The sequence below is a fragment of the Cynocephalus volans genome, chromosome 14 (assembly GCF_027409185.1).
Source record: "Cynocephalus volans isolate mCynVol1 chromosome 14, mCynVol1.pri, whole genome shotgun sequence".
NCBI lineage: Eukaryota > Metazoa > Chordata > Mammalia > Dermoptera > Cynocephalidae > Cynocephalus > Cynocephalus volans.
Window position 1 is genome coordinate 26,628,517 of NC_084473.1, and position 13,064 is coordinate 26,641,580.

A 13,064-nucleotide genomic window follows, 5' to 3' on the forward strand; every position below is an offset into this window, starting at 1 on the left:
CCATGGGCCGGCCCCACATACTGCTATTTTTTAAAATCACTTTTAGATATTATCTCTTGACTTCCAACTATGGAAGATGAGCATTTTGTTCTCTTATCTCCCCCCCATGTGCACACAAATACACACTCACTTTATCCTTCTATCTTCATAATGTGATTATAATCTCCATTTTCAGTTAAATCGATAATTGGCATTTACACTGTGACTACACATTTATAGCCATGTGGTGTACAAAGATTATATTTGCTTAATCATACTTCTTCCCTCTTAGATTTCAGATGACTTGAAGGGAAAAATCTGTCTAACTTATTATTTCCGTGGTTTTCTATGTACCAGTTACTTATTCATCTTCAAATTCTGCAAGAAAACTAAAAATCTCTAGATATACTCACACATACTGGCTATTCTATTATTTCTTTTTCTTCTTTTTTTTTTTTTTTGGCAATTAATAAGAACTCAATTAGTATTTGTTGAAAAGCAACAGAACCAGATCTACAGTCAGAAGGAAACAGATTATTTCCTCCCCACCGTGACCCCTTTCCAGTTCATAGTATTAATGTGATGAGCTTATTTTAGAGGTGGAGTATCTGAGGACCTGAGAAATTACCTGACTTGCCAAAGTGATAGCAAATTTTCAAGAGGAGTAGGGACTGGAACTCCAGTCTTCTGGGTCTTAGAGTCCCTCTACTCTGACATGTGCTTTCACAGAAAACACAGGTCATTTATTGTGAAGGAGATGTGGATTTTAGATATTTATCTTTTAAATGCGTTCAATTTCCTGCAACCTAAAATTAACTGCAAATGCTAAAAATCTAAATGAAAGGGCACAAAATAGTATCACCAAAATGTGAAAACCTTCTTAGTGTACATTGCTGTTATTTAATATTCTCAGAGTTACCATAAGTCAGGATATATGAAATCCCATACTTCAACATGAAATTACTCTGAGGATCATTATTACTAATTTGAATTCGAACATTTCCAAGCTGCTTCTTAATGTAGTCTCATGCCCAAGCAGTGCATTTCCACATGACTGTTTTGTGGTGGGCATGAGTTGTTTTTATCTGACCAATATCCACTTCCCCATCCTCTGATAAGAGTTCTTTGATTTTTATTTGACACTCATGATGGGAACATGACGTGGAAGCAGTATGGGCAGAGAACTGCCATGGACTACTACCTGGAGAGAACGTGTCTGAGCTCAAAGCCCACTACAAGGACAGCAGAGCTGATAGCGAGTGTTGACAACACGGGCAAGCTTCTGCATTCTGTTGTATCTTCAAACTTTCCAATTATGTGCACCAAATAAATCTCCTTTCCTGTTTGAGTTGTGTTTCTGGTGCTTACAACCCAAATGAATAGTGACTAACACAGATACTGGAAGTGGAGGCTGAGCCATTTCTGTGTCTCCACATAGTCTGACATCTTTGAGGACCCCTCCTTTCACTTTCAGCAAGAGAGGAATAAACTCTCCCCACTTTAGCTCCAGGACTAAGAGTAGTTTTAATCTCATGGGGGATTGATTTCAGAAATAAGGAATCTCTCAAATTCAGGTTCCTGTCCTTCTTGACAAAACTGAAAAAAATTAATGGTTTCAGAAATAGCTAAATGTGAAGAGAATAACACCACCAAGCACAATTTATCAAATACCCAATGAAGCACATTTTGAAAGGCAACGAGGATGTTCATTTCATGTCATACAAACATTTCTTGTACTTATATATTTTTCAAAGTATATTTGTATTGATAACCTCATCAGATCTCCTCAGGCTTCTTTTTTGATAAATGACCCACATTTTAAAGTCGTTTCTCACCATAAAAACAAAACATTTTATAAATAATTAATTATATATACATTTCTTATAAATAAAAACTCTAAACTTTTTATTCTTCCTCAGCTCTAGTTTCTTGTCCCTGAAGTTTACTTACTTTTCCAGTCAGCTTTTCTGAATTCTAATAACAAACAAACAATTTTTATTTCCCGAGCTTTAGGAGAACCATGAGTCTCTTTTATAACTTGTTTCCTTTTCTTTCTTACTCTGCAGCCATGACCTGCCAACTTAACGCACTTGCCCATAACATAGTGCCTTACACAAAAAATGTCGAGGTGGAGTGCACAGGCTTAGTTTTGCACCTCCAACTCTGTTACTCACTGGCAATATGATCCTGAGCAAGTTTTTTCATCTGCAAAATGAGGATAATAATTGTACCTGCCTCATATAATTGTAAACAACAAATGAAATGTATGCAAAACAGACAAGCAAGCATGCAGTACCTGTTAGCTGTTATAATCTGTTGGGCTAAAAGAATGATCTCTGCTAACCAGTGCTCCTTGCTGTTCATTCCATATGAGAGGCTTGTAAGAGACAGCTATTTGTTTACTGTCTAGAATCTAAGCCCTGAGAGGGCAGAGGCTGTCTTGTTCATCACTATATCCCCAGCATCTAGCATATGATTGGCACATAAAAGGTATTCAATAAATACTTATTTATTGAATGAATAAATTAATATAGGAAATATTACAAGTATAATTTTTCTTATATCCAGATTTTATGGATGAGGAAACTGAGGCTCTTAGAATCCTCTAAAAGTGACTTGTATAAAGTTCCACAGTGAGTTAGAGAGAGATTAAGACACAGTTCTCCTGCCTGGGTTGTTCCTCTTCTCTTCTACCATATCACCTCCTGGGCCTTTATCTCATCATCCAAAAATTCAGGTGCAGTATCCTAGTTACTAAATAATGATTTTCAACAGCCAAAAATGATTCTTAAATTTTAAAACCTACCGTGGTATCCACAGCCTTGACTTTCTCTGTGGGAACATGCTTGGGGACAGGTTCTGTCTGTGACAGCATCACACATCCTTCAGCCCCTAAGGTGATGATTACAACCTGGCAGCCCCTTTCCAGGAGCACTAATGCAGCCTCCCCAGCATCCACAGGGCTGCCCACTGGGAGGCCAGTTAAAATCTCAGCCTGAAATACACAAAAGTGAAAAGAAACTGTGGCAACAATAAGTAACCTGGATCTACTTCCAGACTACATTTGCTTTTCTAGAAAATGTCTCCCTTCTTTTTCAGAACAACCAATGCAATGGGAACCTTGCTGGGTAACAGTGCAGAAAAATAAATAAAATGAAACAATAACGATGACAACAAAAACTAGTTATAAAAGAAATTCTTGGGACAACTGGGGAAATTTGAATGTAACATGGAAATTAGATGATAATATGAAATTACTGATAATTTTCTTAGGTGTGACAATGGTATTGTGATTCCTCTTAGGAGATGCACGCTAAAGTATTTAGGGATGAGTTATCATGTCTGGAACTTACTCTCAACAAAAACAAAATATTTGCTTTTACTTATTTTACGACAGAAACAAAAATAAATATGTACAGAAGAGGGGAGAAGCAAATACAGCAAAATGTTAACAACTTATTTAGATGGAGGGCAGAGTGTTCACTGTATTTCTCTTTCAGCCCTTCTGCACATATGATAATTTTCATAATAAAGAATTGGGGGAAAAAGAGAATTCTACAGAAGAAAGAAAGCGGTGGGCAGTGGGGAGGAAGGAAAGGAGAAAGCAAAGGGCCACTGCCAATGATTTTGGTATAAACTGTACCTGTAAAGTATATTTTAGTATAATTTAATTTATATCCAAAATAATAATATTTTGGGTATAAATTGCACCCAGCACCTAAGTGTATAATTCTTCCAGGCCTCTCTTGGCCATTAATGCCTTTCTTACATTACAAGTTGTAGCTTTCCGTGTTTGCAGACTACTCATTTCTTTTGTTCATTTGTTTTTGCTTGAGAAGACAGAAACAGAGTAGGAGAGGCACTGACATGTACCAGATGAAGCAACTGGCACTCAGGAGACCTCTACTACTCACTAACTCTGTGACACTCCCCAAATTACTTATAATCTGTAAAATGAGAGGAGCTTAGGATTAGTTTTCTCTCCCAGAATATAAAAAGGTCTTTGGCTCAAGTAGGGGAGAGAGAGGGTCCAGCCCTGCTTCCTCACCTAGTAGGTCCCTCTCCAGCATCTCTGGGGAACCTCTATGGTTCTGAGATAGGCAGTTTAAAATTACTGAAGAAGATGAATTATACGATACTTTTAGACTCAAAAAATTCTGTCTTTTCTGTATTAAAACTTAACCATATGCTATCTCTTCCTAAGAATGGGTCTCTGCCTCCCTTGTGTTTGCTCTGAACATGCCCAAATTAACCCTTTTTGTTGCTATAAAATATCCACATGTGTCTGCTCATTCTGGGTGTTCATTTTCTCAGTAGCACAGGTTTTAAGAACTTGACCACGTGCTCCCTCTTACCTTCTTCTGCACAGGCCCTTTCAGTCTGAGTTGGTTATACTGTGAGGCCACCTTTTTTTTTTTTTTAAATAAGTTTTGCATTGATCTTTTACTGGGATCACTTATGTCTATTGAGTTGGATGGCCTATTTTCAGAAATACTGAAATTTGTGTCTCCTAAAAACCTTTTAAAAAACTATTCTTTAATAAAAAAATCTTTAACATAAGAAACAATGCATAAAACATCCATGTATCTACCACCCACCTTTAACAAATCTTAACATTTTGCTTTATTTGCTTCAGATATTTTTCTTTAAACAAGTTAAAAGATATCTTTCATATATATATTATTTAGCAATGTCCTTTTTTTCTTTTAACATTATTTAATTCTTATTGATATATGTAGCTCTGTTTTTCTTTTTAACTACAAAGTATTCCATACTGCAAATACACTAAAGCTTAAACCAGCACTTGGTTTTATCCATTTTCCTTTTTCTTTACAAGCGTTGAAGTATTGAATAATCTTGCTGTCCTTTTTTCCCCTGGCTATTTTAAAATACTTTTGTTTCCATCCTTGATTTTGTACAGTTCTGCTAAAATGCATATGAATAGAGAGTAATATTTATTTATCTTTCATGGCACTTTTACATGCTTTTGACCTGAGGACCCAAGTCTTTTTTCAATTCTAGGAAATTCTTTGCAGTGTTCCTTCCAATGCTGCTTCTCTTCAGTTCCCTCCACTCTCTTCTTTCACTCCAATCAGACGCATTAAGGCCTCTCAAGCTATCCTCTAAATTCTTTCCTAATACTTTAAAGTATTTTTCTTTCTGTGCTGCTTTCTAAGTGAACTGAGTTTTCTACCTCTAGGTGGACAGGTCAAGATGCTCTTTCTTTCTTTCTTTTTTTTTTTTTTTTGTCTTTTTCGTGACCGGCACTCAGCCAGTGAGTGCACCGGCCATTCCTATATAGGATCCCAACCCGCGGCGGGAGCGTCGCTGCGCTCCCAAGCGCTGCACTCTCCCGAGTGCGCCATGGGCTCGGCCCAAGATGCTCTTTCAATTTACTGATTCTTCATTCTAGCCTAATGTTTATTTACTTATTTTTTAAATTAATTTTTTTCTTTTTTAAAAAATTTTTTCATTTTGTCAATATACAACGTGGTTGATTATTGTGGCCCATTACCGAAACCTCCCTCCATCCTTTCTCTCCCTGCTCCCTCCCAATAGTGTCCTTTCTGTTTGCTTGTAGTATCAACTTCAAGGAATTGTAATTGTTGTGTCTTCTTCCCCTCAACCGTTTTTTGGTGTATTTATTTATTTTTAGCTCCCACAAATAAGTGAGAACATGTGGTATTTCTCCTTCTGTGTCTGACTTGTTTCACTTAATATAGTTCTCTCTAGGTCCATCCATGTTGTTGTAAATGGCAGTATTTCATTCTTTTTTATAGCAGGGTAGTATTCCATTGTGTAGATGTACCACAGTTTCCTTATCCACTCATCAGATGATGGACATTTGGGCTGGTTCCAGGTCTTAGCTATTGTAAAGAGTGCTGCAATGAACATTGGAGAACAGATACACCTTTGATGTGATGATTTCCATTCCTCTGGGTATATTCCCAGCAGTGGGATAGTTGGGTCATATGCTAGGTCTATCTGCAATTGTTTGAGGAACCTCCATACCATTTTCCATAGAGGGTGCACCATTCTGCAGTCCCACAAGCAACGTATGAGAGTTCCTTTTTCTCCGCAACCTCGTCAGCATTTATCATTCACAGTCTTTTGGATATTAGCCATCCTAACTGGGGTGAGATGGTATCTCAGCGTGGTTCTGATTTGCATTTCCTGGATGCTGAGTGATGTTGAGCATTTTTTCATATGTCTGTTGGCCATTCGTATATCTTCCTTTGAGAAATGCCCATTTAACTCTTTTGTCCATTTTTTAATTGGGTTGCTTGTTTTTTTCCTGTAAAGTTGTTTCAGTTCCTTGTATATTCTGGATATTAATCCTTTGTCAGATGTATATTTTGCAAATATTTTCTCCCACTCTGTTGGTTGTCTTTTAACTCTGTTAATTGTTTCTTTTGCTGTGCAGAAGCTTTTTAGTTTGATATAATCCCATTTGTTTATTTTTCCTTTGGTTGCCTGTGCTTTTGGGGTCGTATTCATGAAGTCTGTGTCCAGTCCTACTTCCTGAAGTGTTTCTCCTATGTTCTCTTTAAGAAGTTTTATTGTTTCAGGGTGTATATTTAATTCTTTAATCCATTTTGAGTTGATTTTAGTATATGGTGAGAGGTATATGGATCTAGTTTCATTCTGCATATTGATATCCAGTTATCCCAGCACCATTTGCTGAAGAGGCAGTCTCTTCCCCAGTGTATAGGCTTGGTGCCTTTGTCAAAGATCAGATGGCTGTAGGTGTGTGGGTTGATTTCTGGATTCTCTACTCTATTCCATTGATCAGTCTGTCTGTTTTTATACCAGTACCGTGCTGTTTTGGTTATTATACCTTTGTAGTATAATTTAAAGTCAGGTAGTGTTATGCCTCCAGCTTTATTTTTTTTGCTCAGCATTGCTTTGGCTATGCGTGGTCTTTTGTTATTCCATATAAATGTCTGGATAGTTTATTACATTTCTGAGAAAAATGTCATATGAATTTTGATAGGGATTGCATTGAATCTGTATATCACCTTGGGTAGTATGGACATTTTCACAATGTTGATTCTTCCAATCCAAGAGCATGGGATATCTTTCCATCTTCTTGTATCCTCTCTAATTTCTCTCAGCAGTGGTTTGTAGTTCTCATTATAGAGATTTTTCACCTCCTTGGTTAACTCAATTCCTAAGGATTTTATTTTTTTGGTGGCTATTGTAAATGGGCAGGCTTTCTTGATTTCTCTTTCTGCATGTTCACTATTGGAGAATAGAAATGCTACTGATTTTTGTGTTGATTTTGTATCCTGCTACTGTGCTGAAATCATTTATCAACTCCAAGAGTTTTTTTTGTAGAGGCTTTAGGCTGTTCGATATATAGGATCATGTCATCTGCAAACAGGGACAGTTTGACTTCATCTTTTCCAATCTGGATGCCCTTTATTTCCTTCTCTTCTCTGATTGCTCTGGCTAGTACTTCCAACACTATGTTGAATAGGAGTGGTGAGAGTGGGCATCCTTGTCTAGTTCCTGTTCTTAAAGGAAAAGCTTTCAGCTTTTCCCCATTCAGGATGATATTGGCAGTGGGTTTGTCATATAGGCTTTAATTATGTTGAGATACTTTCCCTCTATACCTAACTTATAGAGGGTCTTTGTCATGAATGAGTGCTGAACTTTATCAAATGCTTTTTCAGCATCTATAGAGATGATCATATGGTCCTTGTGTTTGATTTTATTGATATGGTGTATCACATTTATTGATATGTGTATGGTTTTTTTTTTTTTTTTTTTTTGTCTTTTTCATGACCGGCACTCAGCCAGTGAGGGCACCGGCCATTCCTATATAGGATCCGAACCCGCGGCGGGAGAGTCTCCGCGCTCCCAGTGCCACACTCTCCCGAGTGCGCCAAGGGATCGGCCCTGATTTGTGTATGTTGAACCAACCTTGCATCCCTGGGATGAATCCCACTTGATCGTGGTGTATAATTTTACATATGTGTTGCTGTATTCTGTTAGCTAGTATTTTATTGAGGATTTTTCCATTTATGTTCATCAAGGATATTGGCCTGTAGTTTTCTTTTTAATTGTATCTTTACTTGGTTTTGGTATCAGGGTGATGTTTGCTTCATAAAATGAGTTTGGGAGATTTGCCTCTGTTTCAATCTTTTGGAATAGTTTGTAATGAACTGGTGTCAATTCCTCTTTGAATGTTTGGTAAAATTCTTCTGTGAATCCATCTGATCCTGGGCTTTTCTTTGTTGAGTGCCTTCTGATAACAGCTTTAATCTCGTTTATTGTTATTGGTCTGTTCAGATTTTCTGCATCTTCTTGGCTCAGTTTTGGGAGCTTGTATGTGTCCAGAAATTTATCCATTTTCTCCAGATTTTCAAATTTGTTGCCATATAGTTGTTTATAGTAGTCTCAAATGATTCCTTGTATTTCAGAGGTATCAGTTGTAATATCACCTTTTTCATTTCTAATTTTTGTTATTTGGATCTTCTCTCTTCTTTTTTTAGTTAGTCATGCTAATGGTTTGTCAATTTTATTTATCTTTTCAAAAAACCAACTTTTTGATTCACTAATCTTTTGTATTGTTTTTTGGGTTTCAATTTCATTAAGTTCTGCTCTGATCTTAATGATTTCTTTCCATCTGCTAACTTTGGGTTTGGATTGTTCTTGTTTTTCTAGTTCTTTTAAGGTAAAGTGTTAGGTTGTTCACTTGCCATCTTTCCATTCTTCTGAAGTAAGCATTTAATGCGATAAATTTCCCCCTTAGTACTGCTTTTGCAGTATCCCACAGGTTTTGGTATGATGTATCATTATTTTCATCAGTTTCAATAAATTTTTTGATTTCCTGTTTGATTTCTTCTTGGACCCATATGTCATTAAGTAGAATGATGTTAAATTTCCATGTGGTTGTATAGTTTCCAGAATTTCATTTGTTATTGATTTCTAACTTAAATCCATTGTGGTCTGAAAAAATACATGGGATAATTCCAATTTTTTTCAATTTGTTGAGACTTGATTTGTGACCTAACATGTGATCTATCCTGGAGAATGATCCATGTGCTAATGAGAAGAATGAATATTCTGAGGTTGTTGGATGGAATGTTCTGTAGATATCTGTCAAGTCCAATTGGTCTAGAGTCTTGTTTAGATCTTGTGTTTCTCTGCTGATTCTTTGTCTAGATGATCTGTACAGTATTGACAGTAGGGTGTTCAGGTCCCCTGCTATTATGGTATTAGTATCGATTTCCTTCTTTAGGTCTAATAGAGTTTGTTTTATAAATCTGGCTGCTCCGACATTGGGTGCGTATATATTTATTGATTGTTATGTCTTCTTGATGGATCAATCCTTTTATCATTACATAGTGTCCCTCATTGTCTCTTTTTATGGTTTTTAGTTTAAAGTCTATTTTATCAGATATAAGAATAGCTACTCCAACTCGATTTTCATTTCTGTTTGCATGGTAAATCTTTTTCCATCCTTTCACTCTTAGTCTATGTGAGTCTTTATGGGTGAGGTGGGTCTGTTGAAGGCAGCATATAGTGGGGTCCTCCTTTTTAATCCAGTCAGCCAGTCTGTGTCTTTTGATTGGAGAATTTAAGCCTTTTACATTAAGAGTTGTTATTGAAAAGTGCTGATTTAATCCTAGCATTTTATTGATTTTTGTTTGGATGTCTTAAGTGTCTTTGGTTCCTTTCTTTCCGATTTACTGTTTGTTTTCTGTATTTGTTGGTTCCTTCGGTTGTAGATAGCCTTTTTTTGTTTGTTTGTTTTCTCTTCATAGATGCCATTTTTATTATACTAGTGGGTTTTGATATTTCTTGGGTTTTTATGGCAGCAGTAGTTGTTTTTCAGGTACCAAACCCAGTACTCCCTTGGGAATTTCTTGTAAGGGTGGTCGTGTGGTAGTGAAATCCCACAGTTTTTGTTTGTCTGAAAAATACACTATTTGCCCTTCATTTCAGAAGGATAGCCTTGTGGGGTAGAGTATTCTTGGCTGGCAATCTCTGTTTTTTAGTATTTGGAATATATCATCCCATTCCTTTCTAGCTTTTAGGGTTTGTGATGAAAAGTCTGATGTTAGTCTGACTGAGGCTCCCTTATAGGTGATTTGACGTTTTTCTCTTGCAGCTTTTAAGATTCTCTCTTTGTCTTTCAGTTTTGCCAATTTGACTATAACATGTCTTGGAGAAGACCTTTTTGCGTTGTATACATTTGGAGATCATTGAGCTTCCTGGATCTGAAGATGTGTGATTTTTCCTATACCTGGGAAGTTTTCTGCCACTATTTTGTTGAATATGTTTTCAACACAATCTCCTTTTTCTTCCCCTTCTGGAATACCCATGACTTGGATATTTGAATGCTGAAGGTTGTCTGATATCTCTCTTAGATTTTCTTCAATGCTTTTAATTCTTTTTCTTTTTTTTCATCTGCCTCTGTTAGTTCAAACAGCCCATCTTCAAGGTCCAAAGTTCTCTCTTCTACTTCTGCAAGCCTGCTGGTTAAACTCTCTGTTGTGTTTTTTATTTCATTGAATGAATTCTTCAGCTCAGCAAGCTCTACTACATTCTTTTTCAGGGCATTGATTTCCTTGTACATTTCTTCTTTCAGGTCTTGTATACTTTTCCTTGTATCATTATGTTGTCTAGCTGAGTTTTCTTGTATCTCACTCAGTTTCCTTGGAATTATCACTCAGAATTCCTTGTCAGACATTTCAAGGGCTTCTTGTTCTACAAGATATAGAGCTTGAGAGTTATTTCCCTTTGGTGGTGTGCTTTCTTGATTTTTCATATTTCTGTTATCTTTCCTTTGATGTTTAGTCATTGTGGCAGGGGATTTCACAGTCTACTGGTTTGACACGATTGTCTGGCTAGGATGTTGCTGGGATTGCCAGTTTGGTATGGCTACCTCAGTGTCTGCTCGGTTGGTCACAAGTGACTTGTGTGTGTGGTTGCCTCAGGTCTTGGGCCTCTCCAGGGTGCCGCCCCTCTGTTCAGCATGCACTCGGCTGGGCTGCTGGGTCGCGTGCCAGCACCGCAGGGTGTGTGGTCTCTGCGGAGCTTCCACCTCCCCTGCTGGACGTCTCCCTGCTCCGCATGCACTCAGTTGCTGGGTTGCACACCGGCACCACAGGGGTTGTAGCATAGACTTTGGGTGGATGGCTTGATACAGCAGAAATCTTTTCTTTCACAGTTCTAGATGCTAGAAGTCTGCAAACAAGGAATCATCAGGACCAGGCTCCCTCTGAATGCTCTAGGGAGAATCCTTTCTCACCTCTTCCAGCTTCCAGGTGTCCCTTGGCTTACAACAGCTTAACTCCAATCCCCACCTTCGTCTTTTCTAGGCCTTCTTCTCTCCTAATGTTTATTTTTCTGATGAGTGATTTTTACGAAATTTCAGGGACTACTTTCATTTTCAGTTCTTCAAATTGGTTGTTTTTCATATTCACACATTGTTGCTTTGATTCTGTTTTTCTTTCACAATTTATCCGTTTAAAATGAATGTTAATCTTAATCATACTTATTTTAAAGTCTTTTTTGCATTTTTTTATTATTTGAATTTCATCTAGGGCAGAATCATCTCTGGATCATTGATTTTGTTGGATAAATTTTGTAGCATCATGCTTCTTCATTTGCGGGCTCACTTGTCTTCAACTTCAGCTCCCACCTGGCTCATTCCTGCCTTTCTAGTGGTTTTCAAGTTGCATCCACCAGGCCCCTGGGGGTCTCTAAACCAGAGCCAGGTATTATATAGACAATATGGAGTTCTCTCCTGCTCTGCTGTTATTGGGGACATTGCCAATCTAGTCACTATGTCAGCGTTTAGCTTGGTTTACTTCCTGGTCAGAGGCAGTGTCTTTGTCCTCCTATCTCCTCAGGTTGGGAGCCTTAAATATGCTGTAGCCTCAGGAAGCTTCCCTCACCTTCTACTGTTAGCAGGGGAGCCACAGCCCAGCATGCATGGTTTCTAGAAGGGGGTACTGCTCCAGTCTCCTGTGAGTGGCACACATTTAGTGCCCATTACCCATGGGAGGTGAACTTCCTATCTCCTCTGCCTGCTGCTGCGGCTGGTGTACAGCCCATCAAGGTCTGAATGCTCTGTGAGGCTGCTCTGTTTATGATCTGTGGAGGTATTTATCTTGTTTTTTAGCTTGTGAGTATCTTTTCATTGTCCCTTTTTATATTTATATATCAATGGTTTGTGTTTGGAACAGTGGGAGTACCTTAGGCATGAATTTATATAATTATCGTGATTAGAATTTATCCACAGAATGTTAAGCTTTCAATGGTTTTCTTTTTTCTATCAGGTTTTTGAGATCAATTTCCTTAAAGACCAGTGTTCATTCATTTGTTCATTCATTTAAGAAGACATTTACTAGGTGTCAACTATGTGCAGGTATAGTGTAGCAAGTGTCATTTTCCAAGGACAACTGTACTAACATATATCATATTTTGCATGATGTTTTTACATGTGAAAATGACAATCTTCTATTGAGAGATGGATACCAGGGTGAACCTTTTTGCTTCAACCAATAAAAGGGGGTGGAAGTGCTGATGAGTGACTTCTGAAGCTACGCCATAAAAGCCAACATGGCTTCTGCCTGGTGCTCTCTCTTTTGGGATGCTGGATCTTGGAACCCAGCTATCATATTGTGAGGAAGCCCAGGCTGCAAAGAGAGGCCATGTGTAAGTGCCTGGCCAATAGCCCCATAATCCTCCCAGGCAACAGTCAGCATCAAATATTAAGCATCTGAGTGAAGGAGACTTCAGATTTCAGCTCTCAGCTGTTGAGTCTTCCAACTGAGGCCCCAGGTGTTGTGGAGCAGAGACAAGCCATGCTCTATCCTATCTGTATTCCTGATGCACAGAAGCTGGGAGTAACAATACATAATTACTGTTGTTGAAACCACTAAATTTTGGGGTAATTTATCATGTAGCACTAGATACACAGGGATAGCCATTAGGGACACAATAGTGAATAAGACAGGTGCCCTGTCCTCCTGGAGCTTGTAATTTAATGGAGAAGACAGAAGAATTGAATAAGTAATTTGAGCTGTGATAAGTGCTTAAGGAAAAAATAGAGTGCTCTTTAAGTA

General features: G+C 37.8%; 1 protein-coding gene across 1 annotated transcript in view; it reads right to left on the reverse strand.

The window, feature by feature from the left end:
- Window positions 1-13,064, reverse strand: part of RBKS (ribokinase) — a 106,109-nt gene that overhangs the window by 36,267 nt on the left and 56,778 nt on the right. Inside the window, exon 7 of the mRNA XM_063078747.1 lies at window positions 2,786-2,974. Within this exon, the coding sequence (XP_062934817.1) occupies window positions 2,786-2,974 (189 nt within the window). The remainder of the gene's footprint in view (window positions 1-2,785; window positions 2,975-13,064) is intronic.